At 37.4% G+C, this 24,370-nt stretch overlaps 1 protein-coding gene across 3 annotated transcripts in view; it reads left to right on the plus strand.

Annotated features, from left to right (window-relative positions):
* Positions 1–24,370, plus strand: part of CHST9 (carbohydrate sulfotransferase 9) — a 245,202-nt gene that overhangs the window by 20,557 nt on the left and 200,275 nt on the right. Inside the window, exons 2-3 of one of the 3 annotated variants that reach the window (XM_082355531.1) lie at positions 7,040–7,170; positions 17,371–17,578. In XM_082355531.1, coding sequence (XP_082211657.1) covers positions 17,458–17,578 — 121 coding nt within the window. In that variant the 5' untranslated portion in view covers positions 7,040–7,170; positions 17,371–17,457. Of the gene's footprint in view, positions 1–7,039; positions 7,171–17,370; positions 17,579–24,370 lie in introns of those variants that run through there. The other 2 variants (XM_082355532.1, XM_082355533.1) reach the window with 2 other exon arrangements.

Genomic DNA, 24,370 nt, shown 5'->3' on the forward strand with positions numbered 1-24,370 from the left:
GTAGACTACAACAGCCCCCTTCCTGGTTGATTTCTTTATTTCTCAGATCATGACTCACATGGCAGCAAAAGTGATCTTAAGACATAGATCTAATCCTTTCTCTCCTCTGATTATAAACACTCTATAGTTATCTGTTGCTTTTTAGAATTGCCCTTATGGACCTGATAGGACCTTGCCTATCTTTCCAAACTCACCTTAGGCCACTTTCTTTTATTCATTGAATTCCAACCATACTGTCTTCTTTCAGTTCCTAGAACATGTTAAGTTCTTTTCTCTTTCAGAGTATTTTCACATGTGATTCACTCTATGGGGAACTCTCTCCCTTTAGCAGCACAACTTTGCATGAGACTAGATCCTTCCTGTCCTTCAGATCTGCTTAAATATCACCTCCTCAAAGATGCATTCTCTGACCAACATGTCTAAAGAAGTTCTGCTGGTCCTTATACCAATATTCGATATGTTGACCCTTGCTTTTAGTATTTGTCACACTTCTTAATCATGTTTGTTTTTCTTGCTTTTTCTTGGCTCACTTTTGTGTCCTAGTATCTAAACAGTGCCTGTCAAATAACAGATCATCAAAACATATTTCGCGAATGACTGAAGTGTTGCTATTACCAAAAAAAATGGGCTAGAGTAATTCAAAGAAGCCTTTATGGGAGAAGCTGGCCTTTTTTTTTTTTTAATGAATATTCAAACCCAAACACTTACATGGATGTATAACTTTTTTTTTTTAATTTTATTTATTATTTTTGGCTTCGTTGCTCCACGTGGGCTTTCTCTAGTTGCAGTGAGCGGGGGCTACTCTTTGTTGTGGTCCGCGGGCTTCTCATTGCGGTGGCTTCTCTTGCTGTGGATCATGGGCTCTAGGCGCTCCGGCTTCAGTAGTTGTGGCTCACGGGCTCTAGAGCGCAGGCTCAGCAGTTGTGCAAGGGCTTAGTTGCTCCATGGTATGTAGGATCTTCCCGGCTAGGGATCGAACCCTTGTCCCCTGCATTGGCAGATGGATTCTTAACCACTGCGCCACCAAGGAAGTAGGATGGAGAGTCAGAAAGGAAGAAAGTCCCAGACAGATAGAGTAAAGAGCAAAAACAAATTGATGGATGTAGAGATTAGCATGGAGTGCTCAGGAATCAGTAGAGAGGAGGCTTCACGCTGGGGAACAGCAGGAAATTAGGTTGCAAAGGTATAGTTACCCCCTTATGAAGAGCCTAGTAGACAGACCTTCCAGTATAGGTTATTACATGATATTGAATATAGTTTCCTGTGCTGTATAGTAGGTCCTTGTTGGTTATCTATTTTATATATACTAATATGTATATTTTAAGGAAAGGAAAAATATTGAATAAGCAATATTTAAGAAAGATTAGTGAGGCAGCATTATTTGTATTGAATTGAAGAGGTTATCTGGAGATAAGTTGTTTATCCAGAAGTCTTTTTGTTCATTTACGCAGCACATATTGATATCCCATTCACTATGTCTAAGGCAGTGTGTTTGGCATGAGGGTACCATGGGTATCACTTCAAAGTTGAGTCCTAAAAAACAAAGACCAGCTTGAGTTGGTGGAGGGTCTGAAAAAAAGAAGAAAATATTCATGTGCCCAGGGACAAAAGAGAATGCAGTTGGTTCTTAGGAATTTATATAGTTCAGCCTGCCTTGGGAGTAGAGTTTGAGTAGAGGTATGAGTGATAAAACTAAAAAAGTGGTCGAGAGCTAGATAAGGATGGGCCTTTTTAGTCATTACACTTGACCCTTGAAGAATAGGAGGGTTAGGGGTGCCAACCCCCGCACAGTCAAAAATCTGCATACTGCTATCTCTGACTCAAAAGTAAAGGAATTGATGAATGATTCACCCAATGGCAGGAAGCTGAAACCATTTGGATAAAATCAGGACTGAAACTCTACTTCTTTTGATTCCACATATTGGGATCTCTAATCAAACAAACTTTCCCCCACACTTTGTTAATTAAGATCTGTAAAATGAAAATACAGGTACTACATTTATTGACAAAAATCTGCTTGTAAATGGACCTGTGCAGTGCAAACCTTTGTTGTTCAAGGGTCAGTCGTATAAGAAATTTGGGCCTGTTAAAAAGTGTGAAGAGTGGTAGAATACACAGTCAGCATTTAGAAAAAAGGGACCAGAACAGGTGAGTTATTAGAACTGGAAGCATGTATTAAGCTTTCATCTTTGCAGAAATTAGATCATTTCATGGGGGATGGAGCAGAGAAAAGAGAGTAGACCTCCAAGGAAAGAAAAAGAGAAGTGGGTGAGATCATTAAAGCTTGAAAAAAGATCACAGTAGGGGCCAGAGATGTGAGACGTTTCAGAATGGTCAACAGATCATGGCATGAAGAGGTCAGGAACTCAGAGGATATATTTTGCAGTGGCAAGAAGGAAATAACTTGTAACCCTAAAAAAGGCATTTCTCTGTGGTTGCTTGAATGCCCAGTTAACAGTTCATCAGAATATTTCAGCAGTACTGATGTACACTTTTGTGAGTTCCTAAGATATGTGGGTAAATAATGTAAAAGTATTTGTCAGTGCTGGAAAATGGAATGTTTTCTTAAGACAAGTAGTCCCTTATAGCTCACTTAGGTTTTCAGTTTATTTAGTCAGCTCTGACTTTTGGTAACTAATAAAAAAGTAAATTAGCTTATTTTGAGCAAATTTTAATAAATTTCATAATTTTGGCATCACTCTATGTAAGTTTTATTGGAGGTGTACACTTAAGTTTAGTGGAAATCATGCAATTTAAAGACAGATAAACCTGAGTTTGGATAATGGCTCTACCTGTTATGAGTCACGTGAACTTTCATATTTTGGTGTTTACTTCCCTAAATTGTCTCTAGACAGTATCCACGTTTTAGAGCTTGATATTTTAGTGTTAGGCTTTACCTATTGACTTTCCACCATGATAGAAGAGAATTTAGTCCTTTTTCCTTCATCTTACCACACATATTCATACTTGTCCTTCCCAGCCCTTCTGTCCTCCCAATAGTGATAGTATTTTGTTTAGACACATATTCAGTGTTTTTGTCGTCAGGACTATGTAAATGTTAGCCACAGCTTAGCCATGCAGTTTAATCTGTCTTTTTTTTTTTCCTTTCCTACATTTTCTGTTTTTCTGAAGTTAATAGTATCTTGCTCTTTCATTTGTCTAATGTTCTAAATTTTTGTCACTGATTCAGGCAAACTCTTCATCATTGTCTAAATATTCTTTCAGGATGTTCAGACAGATTAGCTAGACTACAAGTTTTAGCTTTCTGAAAAGTTTCTCCCGTGCCTCTGTCCTGCTCCAGTTTGAACTGCTTGCCCTTTAAACCTGTATACAGCTTTCATCTTTTCATTACTGACCAGAAATTTCTCTTATGTCATCCCTCTCCTTTTCTGGGCCTACTGTTTCCTGTATCCTATTTCTTCCTCTTATTTTATTCTCTTGGTTTGTGCTTTTTGGGAGGTGAATTTTTTGAAAATTTATCTGAAAATTTTTTTTTTACCCACACCTTTGATTGAGACTTTGATAGAATTTGGTAGCATTTAATAATATTTTAAGTGAAAATAATTTTCCTTGAGAATTTTGAAGTCATTCTAGCTCCATTGCCTTATTCTAGATTCCACTGTTGCTACTGACAAGTCTGATGTTATTCTGATTCTTGATCCTCTGGATGTGATCTGGTTGTGATCCATTTGTTTCTCTCTGGCAACATATGGAATCTTTTATTTATTCCTAGTGTTCTGAAATGTCTATACAATGTCCCTTGGTGTGTTTATTTCATATCCATTGTGCTAAATACTCAGTAATCCCTTTGTATCTGGAAACTCATGTCCTTCAGTTCCCTGAGATTTTCTTGAATTATATCACCAATGATCTCCTTCCTTTTCTCTTCTCAGTTCTTGCTGCCTGGAATTCCTCTGTTATTCAGATTTTGAATCTCTTAGATTAATCCTATTTCCTGGCTTTTTTTTTCTTGTCCAGTTTCCATCTTTTTGTTCTTCTGCTTTACCTTCTGAGAAGTCATCTTAATGTATCTTCTGACCTGTATGTTGAGTTTTCAGTTTGGTTATGTTTTTCATTTGCAAGAGCTTTCTTTTTTTTTTTTTTGCTCTCTGATTTCCTTTTTTTCATTAAATATAGGGTCCTGTGCCATTTGATGGAATCAATTTTTTTGTCTCTCTAAAGATGTAAATTATAGTTCTTTTGAATTTTTTTTGTTTGTTTAGTTTAGTTAGTTATTTTCCTATTCTTTGCCCTGCTTCTCTTCAGGTTATCTATTGCTTTCTCTCTTGCTTTCCCTCTTCTGGGGAACCTAGTGTACCTTTCCTAGGTTTTATAACACAGAGCATCTTGCTTTTTGTTAGTATCTATGGAAACTCTTTGATTTCAGCATTCATGATCTTTTAAGTTGGTTATCACTCCTCTGCCTGCATTTCTTCTAAAACTTTATTATTCTTTCTCTCTCTCTCTAGTAATCATCTCTTCCCTTATATCTGTCTTTTTTTTTTCCTTTCCTACATTTTCTGTTTTTGCAAGTTTTTTTCTTCTAGTGTCTTTGCTTTCGTTTTAAAGGAGATTGAGGAAGGAATACAGTAAGTCCCCTACATACGAACAAGTTCCATTCCAAGAACACGTTCATAAGTCCAATTTGTTCATAAGTCCAACAAAGGTACCTAGGTACCCAACTAACACAATTGGCTATATAGTACTGTACTGTAATAGGTTTATAATACTTTTCACACAAATAATACATAAAAAACAAACAAAAAATAAAGAAAACATTTTTAATCTTACAGTACAGTCCCTTGAAAAGTACAGTAGTACAGCACAACAGCTGGCATACAGGGGCTGGCATCGAGTGAACAGGCAAGAAGAGTTACTGAGTGGAAGAGGGAGAGGAGGTCGGAGATGGTAGAGCTGAAGGATCATCAGCAATAGGAGATGGAGGGCAAGATGCAGTTTCACTCACGCCTGATGTTGATGGCACAGGTTCTGGTTCCTTGCTGGATTCAATTCTACCTACCCTCTTGAAAAAACGATCTGGTGATGTCTGGGTAGTAGCACTTTTTTTCTCGTCATAGATGACATGGTAGCACTGGATTGCATTCTGAATGGCTGCTGCAACCTTCGTGTATCATTCTACATTTGGGTCCTGTCCTCAAAAACTAACAGTGCCTCCTCAAATAAACAAAATCCCATTGCCATTTCCTGCGTTGTGAATCTCTTTGGTTTTTCAGTTACTTCTTCCTCTTGTCTCTCTCTGTCCTTTCTCTGGGCCTCCAATTCCATCAGATCTTCATTAGTAAGCTCCTCGTGTTGCACAGCAACAGTACTGTATGGTAAAGCACACAAAAGCGCAACCACTTGTAGAGGATGGACGCACGTGACAATGTACACCAGATGCGTGAACTAACTTACATGAGTAGACATGCAAATGCACGTTCACATCTTTCAAAGTTCACAACTTGAAGGTTCGTATGTAGGGGACTTACATGAGTTCATGAGTTCAGTCTGTCCCTTTACTAGATTTAACTAGACATACTCTTCATTGATTAGTTAACTAAATTAATTTAGATTAACCAGTACAATAATAGCATTAAAAGCATCACTAATTATTCATAATTTTGTAGTATCCTTCAGGCTCACAATTCTTTTTTTATAAATTTTGTTGTATTTTCTGCCTTTTTTATGGGATGTTAATCTTCAGAGTTATATATTATTCCTACTTTGCTTTGTTGGCGTCATTTCAGGCTTCTCAATATAACTATACTTATTTCAATGACTACCTTCTGGCAGTTACTTTGATGTTTTAATATGAGCACTGTTTCGCGGTGTGTTCTTTGAAAATGCCTTAAGAGCTTACTCTATGATTTTTGTCAGTAGATATTTTTGCAAGTTTAATTTATTTTTCGTTTTTAAACCAAGATTTGTAGATTAGCACCTTTGCTGTTTTACTTCATGTTGTTTGTCTATTAAATGGTTGCAGGCGAAGCACAGATGGACCAGAATGTGAAACAAGAGCAAAGAGATGGGGCATGTAGTAAAATTTAATAAATATTTGCATGAGATTGCTTGAAGCCAGCTTTGAGTGCTTGGCTCACAAACTTTGCTATCCCTAAGAAACAAATCGTATTTATTTTAGAATATACACATATTTCTAGTGTTTCATAGAGGTTTAGGTTAGCCTTAGAATTTTGCTATTTTATGGAAAGTAGTGTTATCTTTTCTACAAGAGACATTATACAATGGCAGCATACCAGATGTCTAGATAATATATAATGAAGGGGAAAAATCAATCTTCTAAATAGTTATTGACTGTCTAGCTAATCATTAATAGAAATAACTAACCAATATATCTGGCATAAGAAAGCAAGATACTCTTTAAATATTACACCCTTACAAGGGTTTTATTGTTACTGTGATGAGCAGAAAAGGGAATATAGAAATAATGTAATATATAGGTGACAACATAGAAAAGATATTTTATCCAGGTAACAGCAAATAATATAGTAATAATAAAACAATCTATGTTTTATTGTCTCATCATAAAAATACCAATTTGAAAACATATCAAGACAGTTTGTTGAATATAAAGCAATGCCAAACTTTTTGTCTAAGTTATTTGTCACAGGAATTTGTCATTCTAGAAGTCGTCTTAACTATTGGACATTAATTAAGTACAGATACTGCTATTTTATTGTAAAAAGTAACATTGCAAAACCAATTTGATCCATTCTGTTTTATGTTGTAGCTAACATTCTAATTTGAACTACTGCTTACTCAGAAGAAGTGCAAAGATCAAAATGACTTCCTAACATTCTGTTGCCTCTTTTTTTTGTTGGGGGGGGCGGTGGGCGGCCGCTCCGTGTGGCTTGTAGGATCTTAGTTCCTTGACCAGGGATCGAACCTGGGGCCCGGGCAGTGAGAGCGTGGAGTCCTAACCACTGGACCGCCAGGGAGGTCCCCGCCTGTTGCCTCTTCAGTGCTGCCAGCTTGTTCTTGTTTGTTTGTTGTTGGTTTGTTTTGGTTTTTTTTTTACTAGTGACACAACCTCCACCAATCATAAGGAGGGCCAGAACACAATTCTACCCGTGACCCGGGGGGGGTGAAATGCAATGTTTAGCAAACTGCATGTTCCAGCAGTTTTATAGCCTGCCCTTTTCACTTAAGAAGGTATCGTGAATATTTTTCTGTGATTTTAATGATTCATCTTCAATGTCAATGTTATATCTACATAATAGTTCATTACATGCTGGATTTTGTTTGTTTTTTGAGGTCTTTTGGAAGTAAATATATTGCTATGAAGCTTTTAAAATTCTCTGGCTTTCTCTCTGTCTCTCTTACTCACTCACTCCTACATTATCCTATTTTTGAATCATGTCACTTTTTTCAGCTATAATGCCCCACCAAACTCACTAGATTTTGTAATTCCTCTATATATTGGTCTATCTCCCTGAAAAGCAACTTCTTCCTTTAGTTGATATGAAAAACTCATATCCTGCTATCACTGAAACCGAAAACAAAAATTTAAATTAACATATATTGCTTGTTTACATAGTACTCAAAGTACTTCATTATTATTTAAGATTCAAGGGTATGTGAATAACATTTGTATATGTTAGAAGTATTTTGACCTACTGTGCACTACAGTGAAACACATATCCTTTTTCTCTTCTGACACTTCAAACTCATGTTTGGAATAAAAAAATTTTCATCTTCCGGTTCCTCTCCCCAAAATCCTTTAGTCCTTTTTGATCTTCTCTCAATAATTTCACTTTGGTGTAGTCATCTTTTCTGGTCTCTTCTTTTTCCACTTTTGGGGGGACTATATTTCATAGTTAACCTTCATGCCTGCTATTTCTTAAGTCCTTGCCCTATGTTTACTTATTAAACAAACTGTTCATTTGCAGTCTGTCATGGAATACGATCCTGTCTTAGTTTCTTAATTGCATGTTCTTTATGACAAGTTTCCTACTTCATAATCCTTTCTTTCAAATTTTTATAAAGAAGATATTTCTATTACCCTGCTGTTTGGACTGAAGGAAATCCCTCAGGCTCTAACCTGTAACCTGTTTTATTCTCCCACTTTATGTGTGAATGCCCTCACGTTTAGCTATTATTTTTATGGTGCTGATGCTTATAACATTACCCATCCGTTCAATCACGCTCTACTTCTGAGCCCTGCATTTAAAGAAAAGCATTAACAAACACAAATGTGTCTGGAGGAGGATGGTTAAACTGATTGAAGACTCCTAAACCATGTCCCGTAAGGAATGGCTGAAGGAATTGTGCATATTTATTGTTTATCTGGGAGTAAAAAGATTAAGGATAGACAGGATAATTGTTTTCAATAATTGGAAAGTCTGTCACGTAAAGGAGAGAAGAGATTTGTTATGAGTTGTTCTAGAAGACTCTACTAAAACCAACTTGTGCAAGTTGTGAAGAGCTAGGTTCCGCTGTTCTCTGATGAGGATCAGAGATTAAATCTTACTCCCTTTGGCTTTGCTTAGTGTCTGGCACTGAGCCTTAGTCATATTCCAGCCTAATGGATGTTTATTGATTGGGTTGAATTGGCTTGAATTGAAAGATTAAACCTTTCTAACAGGAAAAACAGACTGCCTTTTGAAGTAAAAATACCCTATCTTTCAACAAATATTTATTGATTAATTACAGTGTAGCTGCCCCCGTGCTGGACATCTAGAATGTAAAGATACTAACATTTTAATATTATAGACAACCTCTGTAGGCCAGATGTTCTTCTAAATATCTTTTATGTATCAACATTTCACAACGTTGATCTCACGTGGTAAACGCTTTTATTCTCCCCAATTTAGATGTGAGGAAACCGAGGCACATAGGGGTTACATAATAAGCCATGTGACTAAACTAGTAAGTCATCAAGCTGTGATTTGAACCTGGCAATCAGGCTCCAGAATCTTCATACTTAACCACTATGATAAACTGCCTCTGGTAATGAAAGACAAGAGGATGTGCGTGAATGGAAGGACAGAAGGATTTTTGGATTGGAATAGAATCCAGTCCAATCCCTGCCCTGGGGATTCCTGGCCAGCAGCTGTCCTCTTCCCAAATGCCTGTGGTCTTCTTTACCTTCCGTCCCGTCTCCACACTGCCTCTGAGTGATCCTCCCACAATGCAAACCTGATCCTTCCACTCTCTTCAAACCTGCCGTCGGTCCCCTGGTGTCCACAGGACAAATGTAGTCACCCTAGGTTGACACTGAGGCCCTCTGTGGTCTGGGTCCACCTCCACCTCTCGCCTCACCTCCCACTGAACTCTGCATCAGACCATGTGGTTATGTGAGTCAGTCCTGTAGCTTTCTTGACTGGGGAGATAACAGAGTTATTGTGAGAATTAAATGAAATAATCAATATAAAATGCTCAGAACAGAGTCTACAATGTATAACTGCTCAATAAATGTTAGCACTGTTCTTTTCATTTATTTCTGATTATCTTGCTGAAATTGCTTCACCCAAAATATAGTTTATTCCTAAGTTCTCTCACTGTACTTACAATTGCTTTGTAATACACTGAAAAATAAAGGAACTTTATTAGGAACTCCTAATTTACAAATTCAGAGGCAGAGTGAGTACCTTCAGGGCCTAGTCAGAGCTGTTCCTCTGTTTCTCTGCAGGTTTCTCAGCTTTGCCTTCCTCTCTGCTGCCTTGTTGTTTAGGCTGGCTTCCATCAGGGCTGCCAGAAGACTTCCAGCAACAGCAGGAACTATGTGCTTCCTTAGTCACAGTCACTGAGAAAGAAAATATCACCTCTCATGACCATCCATCCAGAGCGCTAAGCTTGGTTCTGATTAAATGGCCTCCAAAACAGTCACCGTGGCCAGACAAAGCCTGGTTCAGTGGGTTGAATGGTGACCCCATAAAAGATACATACACATTCTAACTCCCAGAACCTGTAACCATATCTGGAAAAAGGATGTAATTAAGTTAAGGATCTTGAGATAAGCTCATCCAGAATTATCGGGGTTGGGGGCAAATCCAATGACAAATATCATTATAAAATACACAGAGGAGGAGGCTATGTGAGGTTGGAAGCAGAGATTGGAGCCACTAGAAGTCAGAAGAGGCAAGGAAGGATTTTCCCCTGGAGCCTCCACGGGGAGTGTGGCCCGTTTCTTTTGGTTACACCACAGTTGATCCCAATTGTGGACTGGAACCCATCTTTTAAAAAAATTTTTTTATAAAATTTTTAAAGGTTACTTTACATTTACAGTTACTACCAAATATTGGCTATATTTCCCATATTGTATAATACATCCTTGAGCTTATCTTACACCCAATAGTTTGTGCCCCCCACTCTCACCCCTGTATTGCCCCTCCCCCCTCCCCACTGGTAACCACTAGTTTGTTCTCTGTATCTGTGAGCCTGCTTCTTTTTTGTTATATTCACTAGTTTGCTGTATTTTTTAGACTCCACATATAAGTGATATCATATAGTATTTGTCTTTCTCTGTCTGACTTATTTCACTTAACATAATACCCTCCAAGTCCATCCATGTTGCTGCAAAAATATTTCATTTTTTTTTAATGGCTGAGTAGTATTCCATTGTGTGTATGTATACACACACACACACACACACACACACACACACACACACACACACCCCTCATCTTCTTTATCTGTTTATCTGTTGATGGACTCTTAGGTTGTGGAAGCCATCTTTTATTTAACACTTCTTGGGTTATATTATTAACTACTATGGTAACTAAAACTCAGTCATTTCATTTGACTTGCTGACCGCCCTCCCCCTTATCCAATCTGTAGTTATCACTTATCTCATTTGACATAATCCCTCACTGATAACTCCTTCAAGTCATCTTAGAAATGATCACTCAGATTGCCATTTCCTTGTTTCAGGACTCCAAAAAACTTTTTAAGGACTCCCTCTATCTTCCTAGGACCCTTTAATGAAATAGAATTTGATGCTGTATTTACCTTATGTTTTCCTGAATGTGATCCTGGTGATTCCTGACTGACATATAAATACATGCTACAAATTCTTGTGACTGTGCTTAAACAAATGTAAAAATAACACTATTTCTGTATCATCCATATTTAACACGTTGACATCTTTAGGGTGGGGAAGAAGTAAAAATGAGAAATGAGATGAACAATCCATTCAACGATAATCTGTATGGGTATTTTTATTTTTCCCCTCTTTAATACAAACAAATATTTTCAAGGGCCTTTGGTTTTAGTCTTGTGCAGTCTTTAAAGACAGACTATTGTTGCAAAAACCAAACTAAAACAAAAAACTCTACACTGAACACTAGAATGTAAAATATGAGTTTAAAACTTTTTCTTCTAAAACAAAGAATATAAGGGCAAAGCCTTGTCTTGTTAAAAACCTTAATTATAATTAAAGTTTAATTACAACAGCTAAAAGTAGAAGGTACCTGTTAAACAAATTACACAGGAAATCAAAGCAACAAAATTCATAAGGAAGCACCTACAAATTAGTGTCTAGTGAAGGAATATGTTTCTATGTTCTGTATGACAAAACACGTTGAACAATGGAGCTATTACAGGAATAGACCATGAAACACTAGGCCTGAGAAACCATGCGAAAACTATTTGAAAAGATCAGTATTATTGTACCCATTCATAGTAATTTCGCAAACTGTCTTCCTTTAAAATTACTTTGTAATAGTAATGTACTATATTAGTTTTCTTTGCTGCTATAACAAATCATAGCAAATTTAGTGGCTTAAATAGCACAAATGCATTGTCTTACAGTTCTGTGGGTGGGAAGTCTGACACAGACTAATTAATACTGAACACAGAAATTGATAAAATACCAATAAGTTTAATTAATTATTTAATAATTAATAATAAATATATCTTTTAAATGATTGAAATTAAATAGAAAATCTCAAACATGAGCAGGGTGAGGAAACGCTGTTCAATGAGTATTTAAAGCATGCTAAAGTTCTTGTGAAAACTGTAAACTTTACTAGAAAAATTTATTGTTAAGAAGGTAGTTTTTAAAAAAAATTTAAAGTGCTGCTTAGCTAACAGAAATAAAATTTATAGATTCAAAGAAAGCAGAAAGAGGAACAGAGAGGATTCGAAAATTTTAGGGAAACTAAAGAAGAAGGAGAAAACCCATTTTAAAAACAAACAAGAGACATGAATTTATGATGATTTAAATTACAAAATATTTAGAACTGGATGACAATGAAAATGCTAATGTGAAAATATGTGATATGCCACAAAAGTAGTTTTGGAGGAAATTAGTGGGCTTACATTAATGTGTTTTATAAAAAAGATCTAATATACATGAATTAATTTTCAATTCAAAAACTTTGGGGAAAAAAACAACAGATATCCCTAAAGAAAAAAAGTAGAATGAAGAAAGAAATGAAGATAAGAGAAGAAATAGAGAACAAAAAACAATAGAGAGGAATTACAATATACTTTTAAATAAAACAGACAACTCTCTAACAAGAATGTTCAAAGAAAGTAAGAGAAAAAGCACAAATACATGTATTGAGAATGAAAAGGGGGCTATATTTACAGCTATGAAAGATACCTTTAAAATCATAAGAAAATCCTCTGAATAACTCTGTGCTTATAAATTTAGACAGTAAAAGGAAATGATAGTTGTCTAGGTAATATAATTGTCTAAAGGTGACTCAAAGTAAAATGAATAAATAACCATTAACAAAATCAAATCAGCAATCAGATTCATTTTCCATTCCTCAAAGATAGGCCCATATGTTTGTACAAACATATATAGGAACTTGCTATATAACGAAATCAGCATTAAAAATCAATAGTAAAAGAATAAGCTGTTATTATCATGTGAAATGAATTGCCTACAACATACACAAAAGTACACTCCAGGTGGATTCAAATTCTAATTATGGAGAGTAGAACTTGAAAACCTTTGGAAGGAGATATGAAAGAATAATTGTGTTATTTGAAGGTAAGGAATCTTACCTTAGAAAACTCCTCAAGAGCACAAACTGAGCTTGATGTTGTCTATCTCCACCATCCCCACCCTGTGCTGTGGTTGAGTAAGCTCACGGGAATGTGCTACATAAAAAAGCTCTCTGGTCCTCAGGCTGTCGGTCTGGTTTGCCAAATGGGTCACTGGCAGGAAGTCTCAGGACAGGAGGAAATTGAGGTTGGGGTAGTTATTCTTCTGGTTCCCGTAACACCTGGCTACAGTGTCTTGTCCGTGTCCTTGTACGATAGGCCACAGCTCCCCCTCAGCCCTCCCCCACCTCCAGCCCCCTCTCGAGGCTCAGGAATAATAGCTCTACTTCCTGTCTTCACTTCTAGGAGTGGTTGCTGTACCTTGCCCTTGAGGACTGCTCTACCCTTTGTTGGTTTCCCCAAACCCTGAACACATCTTTGTAAATTGTCCCTTTATTAGACTCTCCACAACTTCATGATTTTGAATACATCATGTGTTTTCTTTCAAGACTCTAGCTGATAAATCAACAAGGAAAAGAATGACAAAAGTTTATTTTAAACTTCTGCATAATAAAACAATCACAGCACCAGCAAAGGAAGGGAGGGAGGGAGGAAGGAAAGAAGTTGCAGACAGGAAGATTTTTGCAACACTTATAACTGATGAAGAATTTCCATCCAATGAGAAAAGAAACAAGAAAAATGGAAAGCGCTATAAACAGGAAATTCATAGAAGAGGGAACTATTGGGTTGGCCAGAAGGTCCGTTCAGTTAGTGAATACGTTGTTCAATAAAGTTCTTTGTGAAAATGAAAAATGTGTCTTTTATTATTACTTAAAACTGAATGAACTTTTTGGCCAACCCAATAGATTAGCAAAAAGACAAAGCGAAACAAAAACCCAGGGTATTTTAAATTTTCCATCCCTACACAACTTTGGAGCTTCGTCGCACCTTCTCCAGCCTCCTGGGCAGCTGGGGGTTGAGAAAAGGCTGGGAAATATCAGGGCAGAGTCCTCTGTCTTCAAGCTTGCCTGGGAGTGACAGCAATGGGGCAATGACTGGAGGGGTTACAGAGGGAGAAATCACTGCATAAAGAGGTTCAGGATAAGACCCAGGCTCCGGAGGGTGATGCAGCTGCGTTTCACAGCAGCACAGAAGAGAGGGAGACAAGAGTGAGGACTCTTGTTCATCAGAGGTAGAGGCACAGGAATGTGGACGGGGCCAGTGATAGTGAACTTGGCGAGGGGCAGGTAGTAATTGAGGGAGTTTGTCCCCGATGGTCTGTGCTTGGGAAAGAGATGGAGAACGGGGCGGCTGCTATGGGAGAGGCAGGAGGCAAGAACTGTGAGGTCCTGCGGAGGCTGAGTGCAGAGACAGGTGGTCCCCTGACTCTGGGCTTTTTCAACACCAAACTGCATAATGAGGTCCAAGCTGACCTTTCTAAAATTCCATAACTCCCTCCTTAAAATCGTAGGCTGCTGCCAAACTGGACAGCTCACAATTTCCTCTTAAATAACTTGCCTCCATCTTGTAATCTTTCGCTAGACTGAAGCCCCAAAATGCTTCTGTTGGTAACCATGGTTATTTGAAAGAATAATTTTTAAAGTGTTGGAAAAGAGATAACGGAGCGAAATAATTATTTTTATATTTTCGTATTTATTAGGGGACAAATCCATAGGATACGCAAATAAAAATAAATATGTACTTTTAAAAAAAGTCACATAGACCCTTTCAGTATTTTAATAGTCTATATTTCTCCATTCAAAATTTAGGTCTAAAGATTTAGAAATACAACTAGAAAATTAATTACCTGTATTTTGTTATTGGAGCTCCAAATTCAATTCAGTGCAACCCATTGTTGGGTACCTGTTAGGTACAAGGTACTGTGTATATGAGCGGGCAGAGGAAGGATTGTACAAAATACAGGAAGCCTTTGACCGTGGAAATGTTGTATAATGCTGGTACATAAAATAGCATTATTCCAAGTAATTTCAATCTCCAGTAGTCTGCACTTTTTCCGCAGGCATGGAGGTAGATGTATGATCTCCAAATAGGTGTGTTTTCCCGTCACAGCTGACCTTCAGGTTTGCTTAAAGCAATACTGCTGCTCCGAGAGCCTCACCTCTGTTTAATGAGAGCCATTTCCGAATGCCAACGTTGGGTTAATGGACTGAGATGGGAGAAAATCAAACGTATCTCTCCGTTTTACACCAGATTGCCTTTCTGCCTTGTGGCTTTAATCGCTCAGTTCTACTCACATCTGCCATAATAACAATTACGGGTTTTCTACCGACTTCTTACCCAGGAGGATATGTCAGAGTATAGCAACATCTCCTGAAGAAAGGAAGGGCAAATTCTTAATCTTTTTCCAGCATTGTAGGTAATAATTTTCCTCTGCAAACCCCCAAGGAATACTTCTTTTGGCTTTCACACCCACCATTCCCACAGGTCTTTGGCTCTGTTCTGATTTACGAGTTTTCTTCTATCCTCTTTCATCTGGGTTAAGTTTTAATTATGTAGACAGATTGTAAAAGTCTCTTTTTTCTTGTAAACAACTATTTCTTTGTTAGTAGTAGATTTTGTTTAACTGGTTTTCTCCTATCTGAATCTTCTTGTGGACTCAGGAATTGTGTCTGTTCATTGTTTAACTGCAGCATCAACAAAAGAGAAAGCTGGCTTCCCTTCAGAGTTTTCCTTGAGGGATTCAATCTTGGAACACCTCAAATTGCAAATCTCCCTCGGGAACTGTTCTTTGTTGCATATGTTTGGAAAGCCCATAATATTTCAGTTTTGAATCAATATAAGAGCAGAGTATCACCCACCCAATAAGCAGTATGATAATACTCTCAGTTCTTCTACTTATTTAAAAACTTCCTCTACTACCCAAATCAAGAAAGTGCTTGAAATCCTCAAAAGCACTTGTGAAAACATTAACCGTGGTCTCTTCATCAAGGGACTCAGAGAAGTGGATTCGAGAAAGCTCCTCAGGTAGTGCTGACAATCACTGCTCTTACTCTGGGACCTTCCGTGTATAATTAAAATATGAAGGAAAAAATGTATTTATAATAGGTCTTTTCATTGTTGTTTTGCATAAACACTTTTACCCATTTGGTGGGTTTCTTTTTTCTAATCACGAGATCATTCTGCCACATCCACATCTAATTCTGACCTCATAGGTTACCTTTGAAGCCCGACATCTGCGTGAACATTGATTTTGCCAAGTATAGCTAAATATTATCCTTTCACCAGCCTAGCGATCTCCCACAGCATTTTTAAAACTTTTACCTGGCACCTCACCAAACGCCTCTTAAAAAGGCTAAATCCATATTCTTTCAGAAGTTTTTGAGGCATCTTTGAAGAGAAAGGAGAGAGAATTTTTAGATACAGCAGTGTATGTAATGTTCTCGCGGTGAGAAACCATTTATTCAGCTCATCCCAAGGGAGGGCTGTGGTCCGTGGCCAAGGAACAGAGCTAAGGTCTTTGACCAGCCTTAGACACAAAGCCATGACCTTGGCCTCATTAGCTGGGCTGCTAGCTATGTGAGCTCACCATGCAAGCTACTGCATATTTGCTCGGCTGTTCATAGGGAGCAGGGCTTCTTAACTTGGGTTGCAGTAAGTGTCCGTAAACATACTGATTTTTGATGCTAGATTTTGTGTGTGTTTATATTTTTCTAAGGAGAGGGTTTATATTTTCATCAAATTCTCAAAAGTGGATGGAGCTTAAAAAAAAAGTAAGGTTAGGATTCCACTAAATGAGATCATTCTAAAACAATGTCATTTCAATATTTCTTTAAGTGAAGTAACCTTTTATTACTGAGGTAGATTTCTGTAATCCGAGGTAGATTTCTCTACTCCCATGTGATTGTGGGAGGGTCCCTTGAATTCTGACCTTTTCATTATTTATCCTTTTATGCCTTTGAGGGAATTTAAGTATACCCTTTAAGTTGGAGAAACCTACTACTTTTCAAGGAGAGGGAGATGAGAGATTGACCCCTTCATTTTTGAATTTTTATATATTTTTAAGACATGAAGTGGTGTTTTCCCGCTTTATCTACAAACATGTTTTCCAAAATCCCTTCCTCAACGGTCTATTCTGAGAGTTTTCTTTCCCCTCAAAACCATTCTAAGATAACCTGAACCTGACTTTCCGATATAGAAGAGCTGAAGTCTGGGATGTTTCCCCTCATTAAATGTTAGGCTGTTACTTATTAACTGTAGGATAGCACATTCCTTAGATAAGATAAAGGTAACAATAGAAAATTGCCGTTCTAGGGCCATCAGCTACAATCTCTTCTGTCTTCAGAGTGTTAAAGTTCATGTAAATCCTCAGTATTGTTAATATACTGTATATCTGTACCATATTTGGGAAGAAATGTTATCAGCAAGGTACAATGTGGATTTTTAAAAAAATTCTAGGTTACTTCACGGAACGAGCACTTAAGAGGAAAAGAAAGGATCGAAGCTCTGTGGAAAACCAAACTATGCGGTCTTCAGAAATGAGAGATGCAGCCATCTGAAATGGTCATGAACCCCAAACAAGTCTTCTTCTCAGTGCTGATGTTTGGAGTAGCAGGGCTACTCCTCGTCATGTATTTGCAAGTCTGTATTGAAGAACAACACACAGGTAACACCGCAACTTTGTTTTTCCTATTTTTAATTATAATGGTCATTTTCACTTAAATGAGCTATGGTCTTTATAGATATATACAAAGTCACAATATTTCCAACAACACAGAGCATTAGACACAAAATGAAACCTCCAGCTCCCCAGAGAAAGGATGCTTATACATTTCTGGGGAGCATTTGCTTGGTCCCTTGGGACCACTCGTGGAATTTTTGTTATCGTGGGCAAGTGGCTCATTAGCCCTTTGGCTCAGCAAAGACTGCTTGTAGAGAATTTGTCTACTCATTTATCCTACCTTTGATGTGTCTCCTAAGCATTGAGCACAAGCCTAAAGAGAGCTGAATATATAGCAAACTCTCTCTTTTAATTCCTTTTTAATTTTTGTGTTGATACTCCAGTTGGTGTAGAAATTCTTTCATACCTTTCATATAAAGCAAGAGTTAGCAAACCTTTTCAGTTAAAAAATAGAAAATATTTTAGGCTTTGCAGGCCATGTTGTGTCTATCACAACTATTCAACTCTGCCAACGGATCACAGAAGCAGCCAAAGATTATTGTGTAAACAAATGAATCAGGATGTGTTCCAATAAAACTTTTGTTTACAAAAACAGCTGGTAGGCCAGCTTTGGTCCACTGGTTGCTGCCCACTCTGCTTATCTTGTATACTCATCATTCAGTTTGTAATTGCTGTACGTTGGAGGCACTCAATTACTGTTAAAATGGATTATGTTTATAATGATGCAAGGAAATGTTTTAGAACATCATAGAAATATATACACATAGGTGCTGTGAAATTTGGTTGTTTTCCGTTAGTAGAAATAGCCTATGGCTTATGACTGTTAAGAAAAATAAAATAAAAATAGAACTATTCCTTAATTGTTTCCAACTTTGGCCCATTTTACAATTATTCTAGATATAAAGCACTTAAGAATCTACTCTGAATGGACTTGAGGACACGGGGAGGGGGAAGGGTAAGCTGGGACGAAGTGAGAGAGTGGCATGGACATATATACACTACCAAATGTAAAATAGATAGCTAGTGGGAAGCAGCTGCATAGCACAGGGAGATCAGCTCCGTGCTTTGTGACCACCTAGAAGGGTGGGATAGGGAGGGTGGGAGGGAGGGAGATGCAAGAGGGAGGAGATATGGGGATATATGTGTATGTATAGCTGATTCACTTTATTATAGAGCAGAAACTAGCACACCATTGTGAAGCAATTATACTCCAATAAAGATGTTTAAAAAAAAAAAAAAGAATCTACCCTGAAAGATAATTCCATACTAAGTCATAAATAATGATGATTTTAAAAGTTGTTTCCATTTTTAAATTCCTCTCCTTGGTTTAGCTTCATAGACACTTTGGACTTATTTAATTTATATGGTAACTCTTGTGAAAAGAATTTGCATATAATTATTTTCTAGAGAATATGTAACATATTGTCCAAACTTATTCTTAATTCCCATTACAATTTATAGAAACTATAATATTTTCTGTTTTCTATATTACTGCAATATTTTATCATACTAACTGATAATATTGAATGAAATCATCTGTGATAAAATAAATAGGCTGATTCCTTTCGCAATATAATTCCTAGCATAGATCTTGTCACATAGTAAGCCTTCAGTAGGTGTTTGTTGAATGAGTGAATAGATGAAAAACTCACCGTAGACTATAGACTGGAACGCGGCAAAGAAGGAAGAATCAAAGAGATCTCATTATTGGGAGGTTTGTTAACATCATAGTCTCATAATAGATTTCCCAAGAAAAGTATCACAACAAAGCTCCAATACGTAAAAGAAAATATATTCCTATATACAGACTAATGGAGAAATGTTGTGATTTAGTCTGCCAGTACGAAACTACATGACATCTGAGGAAACAGCCAAGTCATATGATAACCTGACATATACAATGCAATTTACAAAATGTGTCCACAAACATCAGTAGCTACAACTGATCGAAAGCTTACTAAGTGCCAAATGTTTACATGTATTTTCTCTTACCCTGTAGACATCTCACTGGATGTGCTATTCTAAGTTTGTAGATGAGGAAACTAAGGCTCAGGTGGATAAGGAAATTAGCCAAGGCTCCACATGAGTGGGCTGAGGTGTGGAGGGAAAGCTAGGATTCAAACCCAGGTTGTATCTCTCTGAAGTCCATGCCTCTACCCTATGTATTGCTTCTATGAGGGGAAAAGGAGAATGTTGTTACCCCCTAGAGCACACATGAAGCAACTGATTAAACTGAAACTTTACGTGACTTGCCAAAAGATACAAAGCTAAGCATTTTCAAAGTATGATCCATGCCCAGGTTCTCCTATGCCTCGTGAGCCCTGAAAGAGCCTCCTAACCAAAAAAAGCAGATAAGATAAACATATATAATACATGCCATAGCATCAGTACAGACGTTTTAAAATCACTGACTTGGTAAACCTAAGCTATGTTTACAAGTTCATAAATGTATAATCTCTTCTGCAAGTTTGATTCTTTTTTTTCTAATTTTTTATTTTTCTTAATTGAGTTCATAAGTTTTCCAAGTTGGGAAATTATTTTCCTCAGTGAATACGGGCTGGTAAAACATTTACCATTTATTCTCTTAATTTTTGTGATTTGCTAGAAGTACTTTCTCTGCTTCTCAATATATCCTAAATGAATTATGTAATATTTCACAATCTACTCATGACAGTGAGTATAAATGTTAGAACCAGGATTCCTTTAGATAACTATTTTACTGAAGAAACCTTTTATTATTCTTCAATAAGACTTCATCTGGAGTTTTGCTTTATACTAGGCTAGTGTCCTAGGTTGTAATTCTGTAGTTTTCTAGGTAGACAGGTCCCTATGTATTTTATGTGTTTCACATAACATCAGGCACTTTTAAAGGCGGTCTCTTTAAAGCAGAGAATATCTGAATGTATGCTTTGATGTTAAGTTAAAAATTGGAAAATCTGAGTTTTGGACACTTTAGTAAAACTGTCACTCACAGAACTTTGGAAGATGTTTTGGTTCTAGAGATTCTCTGTAAGTAGAGCAGATTTTAAAGCTTTGGATGGTTTGATCTCATATACATTTCAGTTGTATGTAAGAACTCTCTAGTTCTTTTCATACCTTTTTTCTTTTGAGGCTTTTAAAATTCAATAATATACAGACTGTTTTCTATACCTCCCTAGTTTTCCTGGGCTTCTTATTATTAAAATAAAATGCTTTAGGATTACAAAAAAAAGTCTTAAGTATGCTCTGATGTGCTAGTAAAAGATTATGAATAGACAAGATCTTTTTGGAGGCAAAGAGGAAAAATGTGTCACAGAGAAATGAAATTCTATCCAATTATACAACAGTTTCATATGAGCATCCATTTCAATACCATCATCAATTAAATTATGCCTTTCTCTGCTAATTTTCAGTATGTGGAAGTATTATTATGAACTTTATTTTGTACATTTCTTTTCCCTAGTTGTTAGGAGTGCAAGTTTTACATTCAGAGGAAACTTGAAAATCTCAGATCTCCTTGTTAACTCTGGACAAATCACTTAGCCTCTCTAAGCCTCGATTTTCTCATCTGTAAAATGGGGATAATAATGTTCTCCATAGAGGGTTGCAGTGAGGATCAAGGGAGACAGTGCCTGCAAAGCACTTAGCATGGTGCCTGGCAAGCAGTAGTGCCCAATAAATGTGAGCTGTTATTATGATCCTGGAAATGATGCAGAGCATCTGCAGACTTGCTTTTTCTGAGTTATCCCAGTTAAGACTCAGCCACAATTCAGGAGAACAACCCCAAGCTTGTGCCTTGACTGATTAAGAGGAAAAAAGAAAAAAAGAAGGCTCAGTTCCAGCTCTGGTTAAAATAGTTGGGAGACTCTAACTGGCACAGAGCCATCGTGTTTCACAACGTAGACACTGGACAGGGAGCTATAGGATTGAGTGGCAGAGAGGAGAGTTCGGGCCCAGGACGATCTCAGGTCTGTACAGGCTGCCCAAGGTCAGGGTACTCATTCATTCAACAGCGTTTATTGAAGACCTAACCATCGGAGGTGCCAATAGAGAACCAGATATAACCCCTGTTCTCAAGGAGACTATACAGTCTCATGGATTGTAAGGGAGAAAATGGTCTTGAGTCCAGGCCAAGGCTTTGGTACAAAAGGACAGTCCATTGTAACAGGAAAGAGATAGGCCCTTCTTTATGAGGTAAAGTAATGAGTTAAGACCAGGAGAAAGAGCCCAATCAGTTGCCGGTAATGGGACTGCTGACCAGATAAAAGTGTTAGAAGGAGCGGCGTAGGGGTGGGGGCAGGGTCAGCTGATGCAGAGGACCAGATCCGAGCAGAACAGGTACCTGTCTGGGGAAGACGCAGTAATGAGGAGGACCATCTCAGGATAAATCACAACCATGGCTCATGTTTTTCCCCAGCTCCTGTTGAAATTTGCAATTTGGTGCTCTTTCTCTAGGTAGACTGCTACTGCTGAACAGAACAAATACCAGAAGGTGTGGTACATGATTGTTCTGTATATGCAATAAGGGTGAAGACCCCATCATAACAGAGTCAGAATCTCAGCTTTAGAAAAAAATTTAAAGATGATCTTGTACACCACCTATTTTTTAAAAATATAAATCCAATGACATCACTCCCCTGTTTAAAACTTTTCCGTGCTAGCTCATTCCCTTTAGCAGAATCTTCTCCCTGGGCCGACAGAGCTGTGGGTGGAGCACCTTCATTCCCGTGCCAGTGTCCCCAGCTTTACCTCAATTTTTCTACCAAACTAAGCCCTGGGCTAACTCAGCGCTCTCACAGTCTCAGAAGCTGGGATGCTCTTCCAGCTGTCACCTGTCAGGGCTTAGCTCAAATGTCACCTACTTTGGTCACCCCACGATCCATCCGTCAGCCTCTCCCACCATCTTATTTATTTCTGTCGGAGAAATGATCGTAATTAGCAATTGCCTTGTTTAATTATCTGTTGATTTACTTATTAATTGTCTGTATCCGTTAACTGTTCTGCAACCTCCACGAGGACAGAGATCTTGTCTGTTTCACTTATCGCGGTGTCCTCGTTCCACAGCGTGGAACACGTATTTGGTAGGTGCTCAATAGTATTGTCGGACAGGTGGATAAAGAATGCCTCCGTAGGTTTTCCAGCGTCCAGCCAAATGATTACATAGACTGTGTTTGAGTGTTTATGGGGACAAAGAATCCACTGCTTCCCAAGGCATCCGCTCAGCTGTACAGCCACCTCCTTAGAAAGCGCCATGTATGAAGCCAGAATTCGCCTCCTTAACTTCTGTTTCTCATCGTCCTCATTGGATCCTGGCCGGCACTGCCTCCTTCCTCCATGGCCCGGCCTCATCATTTTCATGGCAAATGAAATCCCAGATTTTTAAATCATTTTATGAAGAGACAATCCTGGCCAACTCTCCTCTGAACCACTTACTTTATATTTATTTTAAAATATGATATATTCTATTATCGTATGAAACCTATGTTAGAAATACATATATCTAATAAAATCCCCTATCAAGTAGTGAAAAGTTATTTACACATATTTTCAAATATATAAAGTAGTGAAAATTAAACATCCCACTGAATAGCTTATTTCTTTTTTTGAGATATTCCAGAATCAAGTTTAGTCTCGGAGACACTGCTTTGGGAAAGATCCCCAGTATCCTCCTTACTTGCTGCAAGTAATAATAAATCCTTCTTTCTACTGGAAAAAAAAAAAGTTTAGTCTTAACTATTCCAAACTAAAATTGTTCCCTGGATTTATATACATTGTAAAAATCTATCTGACAACTTCTGAACGTTATTATTCAGGACTGGTATTTTTTAGTTTTTAAATTTTTTAAAAGGAAACAAATTTACTTAAACAAAAACTAAAATACAGTTCACCCATTTCTCCCACCCTTCTACCCCCCACCTCTGGCAACCACCAATCTGTTCTCTGTCTCTGTGAGCTTGTTTTGTTTTCTGTTTTTAGATTCCGTGTATAAGAGAAATAATACAGTATTTGTCTTTCTCTGTCTTACTTATTTCACTTTATGTAATGCCTTCAAGGTCCATCCACATTGTCACAAATGACAAGATTTCATTTTTTTATCTCTGAATAATATTCCATTGTATATATATACAAATCTTCTTTATCCATTCATCTGTCAGTAAACGCTTAAGTTGTTTCCATATCTTGGGTATTGTAAATAAAGCTGCAGTGAACTTAAGAGTTCCTATATCTTTTTCGAGTTAGTGTTTTCATTTTCTTCAGATAAAAACCCAGAAGTAGAATTGAGAGATCATACGGTAGTTCTATTTTTAAGTTTTTGAGGAACCTTCATACTGTTTTCCATAGTGGCTGCACCAATTTACATTCCCACCAACAGTGCATGAGGGTTCCCTTTTCACCACATCCTCACCAATGCTTATTTCTAGTCTTTTTGATGGTAACCATTCTTACAAGTGTGAAGTGATAGCTCATTGTGGTGTTGATTTGCGTTTCTCTAATGATGAATGATGTAGATCATCTTTTCATGTACCTTTGGCCATCTGTATGTCTTCTTTGGAAAAAGATCTATTCAGATCTTCTGCCCATTTTTTAATCAGATTGTTTGGTCTTTGCTATTGAGTTGTATGAGTTCCCTATATATTTTGGATATTAGCCCCTTATCAGATATATGATTTGCAAATGTTTTCTTGCATTCAGTAGGTTGCCTTTTTCATTTTGTTGACAGTGTCCTTTGTCATGCAGAAGCTTTTTAGTTTGATGTAGTCCCACCTGTTTAGTTTTGCTTTTGTTGTTTTTGCTCTT

The sequence above is a fragment of the Balaenoptera borealis genome, assembly GCF_965194805.1.
Source record: "Balaenoptera borealis genome assembly, chromosome: 14".
Taxonomy (NCBI): domain Eukaryota; kingdom Metazoa; phylum Chordata; class Mammalia; order Artiodactyla; family Balaenopteridae; genus Balaenoptera; species Balaenoptera borealis.